Raw genomic sequence first — 10,325 nt, forward strand, 5'->3', positions numbered from 1 at the left:
CGGTCATTCAACTTGTTCCACTGTTCTAATTCTTGTATCCCTGACGTTAACACATCTTTCCCACCCAACTATGGGCCATAATGGATTCCACCCTTCCTCAGGTCATCTGTTGCGGTCTCTATTTAGTTCTGGCCTTCTCTATCTTTAAGTCTGAAGAAGGATTCCGACCCGAAATGTCACCTATTCCTTTTCTCCAGAGATGCTGCCTGACCCGCTGTGTTACTCCACCATTTTGTGTCTATCCGAGATATTGATCTAGTTATAGTGAATGAGGACCCATGTTCCTTGGATCCTAATGGTTTTCATTCTTCTCTTTCACAGGACATATTATGACTTCTTCTAAGAAATGGATTATGCACACCATTTTAATTTCCATCATGATTTTCTACTGCTTTTTTGCCTTGTTTATGCTCTACGCTAAGCCAACAAACAGATGGATTCTTCCTCCCATGAAATCAGCCACCTCAAATCAAAGCATGAAAAATATCCTTGGTTTACGACAAGAAGATAATCAAATTATTGTGCTCATTTGGCATTGGCCTTTTGGTCAAAAATTTGCGCTCAATTCTTGTGGATCTGTTTTTAACATCCATGACTGCCATTTGACAGTGGATAAGAACATGTATAACAAATCCCATGCTGTACTTTTCCATCACAGGAATATCAGAGGAGACCTGTCCAATCTGCCCACACACCCTCGACCAGTTTTCCAGAAATGGGTTTGGATGAATATGGAGTCACCTACAAACTCTCCTAAAACGACAAAGCTTAACCGACTCTTCAATTTGACCGTGACATATCGAAGAGACTCAGATATTCCTGTGCCTTATGGATCGCTAACAATAAACGGAATTCAGCAAGCCTTTGATTTGCCAAAGAAAAGCAGCCTAGTGTGTTGGATTGTAAGCAACTGGAATTTTAATTATGCCAGGGTAAAATATTACAAAGAACTTCAAAAATATGTTCCGATTAACACATATGGTCGAGCTTTCAAAAAATATCTGAGTAATAATGATTTGATCCCAACGATATCTAAATGTAAGTTCTACCTTTCCTTCGAGAACTCAATACATAAAGATTACATAACTGAAAAGCTCTACAATGCTCTGCTGGCGGGTAGTGTTCCTGTGGTCCTGGGCCCATCCAGGGAGAACTATGAAAATTACATTCCAGGTGATTCCTTCATTCACGTGGCTGACTTTCGTTCAGCCAAAGAGCTTGCTGATTACCTTCACAAGCTGGATGGTGATGAAAAATTGTACATGAGCTACTTCAAATGGAAAAAATACTATAAAGTGAGGAAGGCTCAATTCGGGCATGAACATGCATGCTCTGTCTGTGAAAATATTCGGCGACATAAAGAATATAAATCCATCCCCAATTTGATGAAATGGTTTTGGAATTGAACTGAAGTGTGTAAATAGTGTCAATCATCAGCAGCATATGATAATTTTTATTAGCTTTTATCTCCAAAAGGAAATTTTGTAAATTCATCTTCAAAATTAACAATGGAACTTGATTTTATTTTATTGCACATGAATTCAAAATAGATCGATAGATTTCTTAATAAAGCTGAAACAGACCTAATTCTATGTATAGGATGAAATGCAGATGTTGTAAGATTTGTGTCTATCTAACACTGAAGATAGACACAAAATGCAGGAGTACTCAGTTGTTCAGGCAGTATCTCTGGTGAGAAGGAATGGGTGATATTTCAAGTCGAGACCCTTCTTCAGGCTGAGAGGTCAGGCAGTCTGACGAAGAGTCTCGACCCGAAACACCACTTATTCCTTCTCTCCAGAGATGCTGCCTGTCCCGTTGAGTTACTCCAGCATTTTGTGTCTATCTTCTAAATATATGTGTGTTGACTAACAGAAAGGTTTCAGCATGGTGCAGTTTGCTTTTTAGTTTACTCGTTGCAATCCCATTTTCTACTTGGAAGTATATATATATCAGTAACTCCCATCAGGCAATGCCTCCCATCAGGCAAAAGGTATAGAAGTGCGAAAACGAACACCTCCAGATTTACGGACAGTTTCTATCCAGCTGTTATCAGACAATTGAACCATCCTACCAACATCTGGAGCGTGGTCCTGAGCTACTATCTACCCTCAAACAATCTTTGATTGGACTTTACATGTCCAATCTTTGATTGGACTTTACATGTCCAATCTTTGATTGGACTTTACATGTCCAATCTTTGATTGGACTTTACAGACATAGGAGGTCCTTCCTTCCCGCTGCTGGGAGACTGCTCAACCAGCACTGCTCCCAGCAGACGAGTCAACAATAACAGCTAAGAACACACAGAAAACTGATGACAATTTATGTATCTTTTATTTATAATGAATGATCTCTTGCTCTCTTGCTATCCACTTTGCTGCTGTAACACTGTAAATTTCCCCGGTGTGGGACGAATAAAGGAATATATTATTATTATTATTATTATTTATCTTGCACTAAACGTTATTCACGCTATCGTTTTATCAGGTATTTGTACACAGTGGTACATATGACAACAATGTAAAATGCTGTTTATTTCTGGAGATTATAACTGCACACACTAGTTCAGAGTGTGTGCTGGGATTGTGAGTGGTGGATTCTGAACCAAGTTCCGGATAAATGAAAATTATACAAAGAGACCAGTTTCACAACTATTCTTTTTTTTTGGCACTTATTCATTAAACACTGTACTGAAATGATTGTTATCTGCTCCAAACACACGCTGGCATGCCCCATCTACACTTACTGGGTAAAAGAAAAATTTCTAAACTATATTTTTGGCAAAAATATTATTACAGTGAGATAACTGCCTCAAAACTAGAATAGATAAAAGACTGTAAGTAAATTGAGCAGATTATTCCTGTCTGAATGTTCTCTATTGGCCAAGATTCACAGGAGGCTGGTTTGCAGGTACAGTAATTACTGAGGCTTGCTGACAAAATGTCAGCTGGGGAAGGGTACAACTCGTAACGCTGTCTATCCACGTCTTCCAGAGATGCTGCCTGACCCATTGAGTTACTCCAGCACTTTGTGGGGGTTTTCTTTGTAAACCAGCAGCTCATTTCCTTGCGTCTGACAGAATATTATCATTTGTTGCAAATGGAATTAAGTAGAAAGTTGAGTTATTATTTTTCAGTTATAGAGGGCATTGGTGAGATCACACTGGTGATTCAATGTAGTTTAAGGAGGGATGTGAATCTGTTTGGAGCAGTTCTGAGAATGTTTACTGGTCTGAACCGTCATATGCCTTATGAAGGAAGATTGTATAGGTTAGGCTGGGGTCAAAGGGACGGTTGAATTATTGTAAAAGATGGCATTGTAGTGGGTCTGGACGTGACAGGGATCAGGCCAGACGCCAGGTAAGAAGTAACAATAACTTTAATGCAGTAACTGAATATACACTCACTCAGTCATCACCACGAGTCAAAACAATAACCCCTTCCAACAAACCCCTTAGCACCAGACCACTCTGTCCCCAGGGGAATGACCCAGGGAGTGACCTAATCCCCCCTGTCCACTCAGTGCCGAGGGGAATGACCAAGGGAGTGGCCTAGCCCCCGGGCACCGCCACAGGACCCCCCCCCCAAGAACCGCAGGCACGAAACGGACAGGGGGACGTACAAGACGACCAGCCCGTGTGCGCACCACAGCGGTCGCAGGAACCGGAAGACACCCACGGGAATTCCGGGTGTAAGGGCCGGGACGCAGGACGACCCCGAGGGCGAGGCCACGCCAGTAGGACCGGCTGGCTAACGTCCACGTGCGCCGGCTTCAGCTGCGAAATAGAGACAGTCTCAGGACGACCCCCCATGTCCAAAACGAAGGTGGCAGAGCCACGCTCAAGCACCTTGAACGGTCCTTCATACGGCCGCTGAAGGGGCGTCCGGTGTGCATCCCGGCACAGGAAAACAAATGGACAGTCCTGCAGGGCGGAAGGGAAATGCGACCTAACCGAACCGTGCCGAGACGTCGGCACTGGTGCCAGCTTGCCCACTGTCTCCCGAAGGCGTTGCAGGGCAGCCGATGGTTGTTCCGCCTGACCCTGGGCGGAAGGAACGAACTCACCGGGCACTGTCAGTGGAGCCCAGTACACCAATTCAGCCGAGGAAGTGGCCAAGTACTCTTTGGGTGCGGTGCGGACACCCAGTAAAACCCATGGCAACGCGTCGACCCAGACCCAGTCCGGACCAACGAGCCGGGCCTTCAGGGCAGCCTTGAGCTGGATGTGGAAGCGCTCCACCAGGCCGTTCGCCTGCGGATGGTACGCTGTGGTGCGGTGCAGATTAACCCCCAGTAGTTGAGCCATGGATGACCACAGTTCAGAGGTGAACTGCGGCCCCCTGTCAGATGTGATGTCGAGCGGCACCCCAAACCTGGCAATCCAGTGAGCCGTCAACGCACGGGCACAAGTAGTGGCAGAAGTGTCCGGCAGTGGAACTGCCTCCGGCCACCGCGTGAAACGGTCCACCATAGTCAGGAGGTGGGTGAAGCCCCGAGAAGGCGGCAGCGGCCCCACGATGTCCACGTGGATGTGGTCAAAATGGTGGTGACGGACGGGGAAATCCTGGAGTGGCGCTCGCACATGCCGCTGTACTTTTGCAGTTTGGCACGGGATGCAGGTGCGCGCCCAATGTCCAACCTGTTTACACAACCCGTGCCACACGAAACGGGAAGCCACGAGGGTCGTCGTCGCCCGAATGGAAGGGTGGGCCAGCCCGTGGAGCACCTCGAACACCCGGCGCCGCCAGGCAACAGGAACAATGGGGCGCGGCTGCCCGGTGGAGACATCGCACAGCGACATTGCGCCCCCAGCGCCACAGGGAAGGTCCTCCAACCGCAGGCCCGAAACGGCGGTACAATAGGCGGACATCTCCTCGTCCGTCAACTGGGCGGCCGCCAGGGCTGAGTAGTCGATGCCATCGGTCACTTGCAGGACGGCGTGGACCACAGGTCGAGACAAGGCGTCGGCCACTCTGTTGTCTTTGCCGCCGACGAAACAGATGGAGGTAGTGTACTCCGAGACAACATACTGGTTGTGTTCTGTTGATGAGGAAGTCGAGGATCCAGTTGCAGAGGGATGCACAGACACCCAGTTCCCTGAGCTTGGTAATGTTTGAAAGGGATGTTGGTGTTGAATGCCAAGCTGTAGTCAATGAACATCAGTCTCATGCATGTGTTTTTATTATCCAAATAGTCTAGTGCAGAGTGGAAAGTCAGTGAGATCACATCCCCCATTGATCTATTGTGGTGGTAGGCAAATTGTTGTGGATCCAGATTCTTGCTGAGGTAGGAATTGATAAATACCATTACCAACCTCTCCAAGCATTTGATCATCACAGACGTTAGTGTTACCTGTCGGTCTTCAGTAGCAGAGTAGAAGGAGGCGATCTGGTCCACAGAGCCTTTGCAGCCTCTTTATAAAATAATTATTTTGGTCCCATTCCCTTGCCTTTTCAATAGCTCTGCAAAATATTCTCGCTCATGACCCAGTTCCTTGTTTGGAAATCCTGATTGACTACTTACAAGCAGTGTATTCTAGATCATAACCACATTGCGAGGAAAAAGCAGGGGCGGGGGGAGGCAGGAAGAGGATCAACAGTCATCCACCATTCCTTTCCACCCACTGGCCTTGAACGCTTCTTGAAATGGAACAGCTTCCCTTTACTTATCTAAAACTGCAATGATCTTTCACAGGTCAATCCAATCTCCTCTCAGCCTTCTTTGCTCCTAGAAGAACAATCCCAGCTTCTCCATCTTACAATTTACTGCTGTAATCCCTCATCCTTGCAACTCTCTCGTGTATCTTTTCTGTACAGTGTTTGAGACTTTAGCAACCTTCACAAAGTGAACCTCTTCCCGAGATTTGTATTCAATTTCCCTAATAATAAACAATGGCATTCTCTTGCCTTTCCTAAACTCTTGTTTATCTATGCACTGGTCTTCTGAAAATCGTGCATTATCACATCTGGATCTCAGTGCACGTTAGAGCTTTGCAATTTTCCATCTTATAGATAATATGCATTTTATATGTTTCTGGCCATGCATTTACTCCGTTTGTCAGGTCTTCGACCATTTACTTAACCTATTTCCCTTGATAGTTTCCATAAGTTTTACTTTACAATCTTGCTTTATGTCCTCAGCAGCCATAGTTGTGCTTCATTCGTTGAAGTAATTTCTATAAATTATTAAAAACTGAGCCCCCCCCCTGCACACTCACCACACTCATCACATTTTGTCAGCCAGGTAAAGACCCACTCATCCCTACTGTTTCCTGATGTAATAAAATGGAGCCAATTGACCATTGAACCATTGTTATCTTCTGGATTGTTGCTATGGATTAAGGAGTAAATCTGACCTTCAATGCGCAAGGCAGTATAAAAATATCGATATGGTGTTACAATAAATTTCAGTAACTATTGTTTAGTTCTTCCTGTTACGCTCCAATGAGAAGTTTTCATCTGAATATTTATTTTATTCGGAGCGGTAATTAAATATATTAGTGGCTGGGTTATTCAAATGGTATTGTTGTACTTTGCCTTTGGAACGAGATTTTGTGAATGGTTTCTAATTGTAACACAGAGCAGCCATTTTTTTGTGGATGAATGGGATTTTTTTTTAGGTAGATGTATTATGACAGTGAATGGAAGCTGTGTGGCCTTGAGATGAGAAATTTGAAAAGAAAATGCACCAAGAAAGTTGCCTCTGAAAGGAGAAAATGATCGTGTGAGGTGACCTAGATTTTAGGTTTTCTCCACTCTAGGGATATTACTAATCATTTTAAATTCCATTATGGGACTTCTGCCAACGTTTCACAATTTTGGATTGTATGTAGCCCTGTCATCGATTCACAAAGCAGGGCAGAGCCATAACAAATGTCTAGGGTTGCATGCCAGATTCCTTAATCTGGTATTATTCTTAATATTTCTTTTGCCTATCGAATAACGTGTCATCTTACATTATACTTGAATTATTAACAAATTTGAATATGTGTTGTCAGTATTATTACCCACTAACCTTTTCAACTATGTTGATTTTAGACATACTGCAGAATAAAATTCGTTGGAGATCAACTTTTAACAACATCTTCAGGGTAATAGAATTGCCAAAAGGTGAAGGATTATAATTTGTTCGTGTAGCCTGATAACAAAGATGGGATTTTTATCATAATAGAGCTAGTGTTGTGAGCTGGATTTATAATGAGCGACATACAGGGATATACTACACCAGCTTTACAACAGCAGGGCATGGCAGAAGGTGAAATTGTTGACTCCTAGCAACAAGCAGAAGATTTAGCATGATGTGAATGTACAAGAATCTCGGCACAACAGTTTGCAGTACAAATGGTCGAGCTTCTCTCTGTAAATTACACCATTGTGTCTGGCCTGAAGGTACAGCAGTCAAAAGATAATTCTTGTTAAAGGTGGGAGGGGGGGAGAAAGGAGTGGTGATGGAGAGGTGGTTGATGCTGGAAGCAGGCACTAAAAATGTTTAGGTACAAATAGGTCATATAAACAATAGACAATAGACAATAGACAATAGACAATAGGTGCAGGAGGAGGCCATTCGGCCCTTCGAGCCAGCACCGCCATTCAATGTGATCATTGCTGATCATTCTCAATCAGTACCCCGTTCCTGCCTTCGCCCCATACCCCATATAATTAGATGAAGGATAAAGATTCATGCATTTTGTCCTTTTTTTTCTGATACTGCTTCATAGATTCCTTAGTTTGGAGTACGTCAGGCCAGAACTGGCACCCGATGGCGATCACTGATATCTGCCAGATTTAGCTGAGTTCTGTTCAGCGCATGAATAAAAACAGAAGGCTTTTTTTAAAGAACCCATGTCATAGAGTCATGCAGCACAGAAACAGACTTTGGCTGAACTCGCCAGACCGGCCAAGATGCCAATCTAAATGAGTCCCGATTTCCAACATTTGGCCCATATCCCTCTAAACCTTTCCTATCCATGTACCTGTCCAAATGTCTTTAAATGTTATTGTACTTGCCTTCAAGGGGGTGCTAGATAGAGCTCTTAAGGATAGCGGAGTCAGGGGGTATGGGGAGAAAGCAGGAACGGGGTACTTTGATTGAGAATGATTAGCCATGATCACATTGAATGGTGGTGCTGGCTCGAAGGGCTGAGTGACCTACTCCTACACCTATTGTCTATTGTCAATAACTTTCTCTGGCAGTTTATTCCATATACCCATCACTCTCCTTGTGAAAAGGATGCCCCTCAGGTTGCTACTAAATCTTTCCCCTCTCACCTTAAACCTATGTATCTCTAAACTAAACTAAACTACAAAAATAAACTATGCTCTCTAGTCCTTGATTTCCCTACACTGGCTAAAAAACTCTGTACATTCTCAGCCTGCCCAGTCTCTCCCTATAGTTCAGGCCCTCAAGTCCTGCAACATCCTTGTAAATCGAAGGTATTTATTCACAAAATGCTGGAGTAACTCAGCAGGTCAGGCAGCATCTCAGGAGAGAAGGAATGGGTGATGTTTCGGGTCGAGACACTTCTTCAGACTGATGTCAGGGGGGCGGGACAAAGGAAGGATATAGATGGAGACAGGAAGATAGAGGGAGATCTGGGGAGGAGGAGGGGACAGGAGGGACAGAGGAACTATCTAAAGTTGGAGGTCGATGTTCATACCACTGGGCTGCAAACTGCCCAGGCGAAATATGAGGTGCTGTTCCTCCAATTTCCGGTGGGCCTCACTATGGCACTGGAGGAGGCCCATGACAGAAAGGTCAGACTGGGAATGGGAGGGGGAGTTGAAGTGCTCGGCCACCGGGAGATCAGTTTGGTTAATGCGGACCGAGCGCAGGTGTTCAGCGAAGCGATCGCCGAGCCTGTGCTTGGTTATCTGCAGTTATCTTCTTATACATCCTTGTAAATCATCTCTGCACTATCCAGTTTAAGACATCTTTCCTACGGCATGGTGACCAAAACTGAACACAATATCTGTGTCGCCAAGCCAACGTCTTGTATAACATCTCTGTCATTCATTTGTAGTTATTTTGCAGTAATTCTTCTGTATATATCTTGATGATATTCCAACAATTGAAATGAAATGTATTCTATATTCGTAAAGTATGCAAACTTTAGTGCACAGAGCTTTGACTCATTGTTAGAATTTGAGGATAAACGTGATGGCATTATACTTTACTATCTCCTTTGTAGCAAGGGTGCAATTTATGCATGATGCTATTTACAAAAGAAATGCATTAGGTAAGTATCTTGGAGAGAAATAGATTTAACACTTTAGATTCATAACACTGATTAGTTTTGATGAGAATCAATTCATAAATGAAATGTCAACCCTGTTTCTTTCTCCACTTTTTGCTGCCTGACCTGCCGATATCTGGCAAGCCCATTCAAATTAATACAAATGTGATCCCTGGCTGGAATAGAGTTAAGGTGCCAAGCTAAGGTACAAATGCCCTCTCTGCTCAGGTTGTTGGTGTTCCTTCATTTGACGTAGTCACGAGTCCAGGAGTGGAATGGGGATTTGATGCACCAGTATCAGATCTCCAGTTCAGCTCTGACTTACACATTGATTTTGATGTGTGCGCGTTGAAAAGTGAGTTGATCCATATCAAGGATGTCAGCAGTGGTGTTCTATGTAAGTAAAATTTGGTCTATTAGCATTGAAGAAGTACTCTAGTGTGCTTCTAATCTAAAAAAAAACCTTTTCAGAAGCAACTGACTAATTCAATTTAGGAAGAGCCTGACACAGCTGGGATTGTACTGCAGATATGATCACCCTTGTTGATCAGCAAATAGTGGATCAATTCTAAAATCTGCTCAGCCTCATGCGACAAATTCAGTGTGAGCAGCAACAGGAAAGAAGTGGTAAGGATCGATTGTCTCTTATGCAACATTTTGGCCTGAGTGTAACTTAAAGGAAGAAAGCAGCTTGCCTTTGCCACGACTGTCACTATCTGTCCTATGGCTCATCACAATCAATCATTATTAAGGAAGAAAATGTCACCCAATCTGTGCACCTTCTACCGACCGCAACCAGATAAATGATCAGATAAAAGTTTATTTTTAAAATAATCGTTTTTGAGCAATAACTATCTTGACATTGAGAGAACTATTGTACTCTTCCACAAATAAGACAATGCAGCCTTTTATAGCTCCATGGGAAGACATTATGGGACCTTAAACTCATAGTTCATTTGAAAGACATCACTGTAGAGAATTTGCGAGTCCCTCTTATCCAAAGAGGGACTTAAGTCCACAGTCTTTTGCCTCATAGGGCAGCGTGTAGGCTCAGGGGTGGAAAATGCCTACATTTTTTTCTCCTTGAGAA

The 10,325-nt window shown here is 43.8% G+C and overlaps 1 protein-coding gene across 1 annotated transcript; it reads left to right on the forward strand.

Moving 5' to 3' along the window:
• The first annotated feature begins 329 nt into the window (after nt 1-329).
• LOC144594030 (4-galactosyl-N-acetylglucosaminide 3-alpha-L-fucosyltransferase 9-like) lies at nt 330-1,406 on the forward strand. The gene has a single exon (XM_078400195.1). It carries the CDS (start codon nt 330-332, stop codon nt 1,404-1,406), a length of 1,077 nt encoding a protein of 358 aa, XP_078256321.1.
• The last annotated feature ends 8,919 nt before the right edge of the window (nt 1,407-10,325 follow it).

This window comes from Rhinoraja longicauda, chromosome 5 (genome assembly GCF_053455715.1).
Source record: "Rhinoraja longicauda isolate Sanriku21f chromosome 5, sRhiLon1.1, whole genome shotgun sequence".
In the NCBI taxonomy this organism is placed as follows: Eukaryota; Metazoa; Chordata; class Chondrichthyes; order Rajiformes; family Arhynchobatidae; genus Rhinoraja; species Rhinoraja longicauda.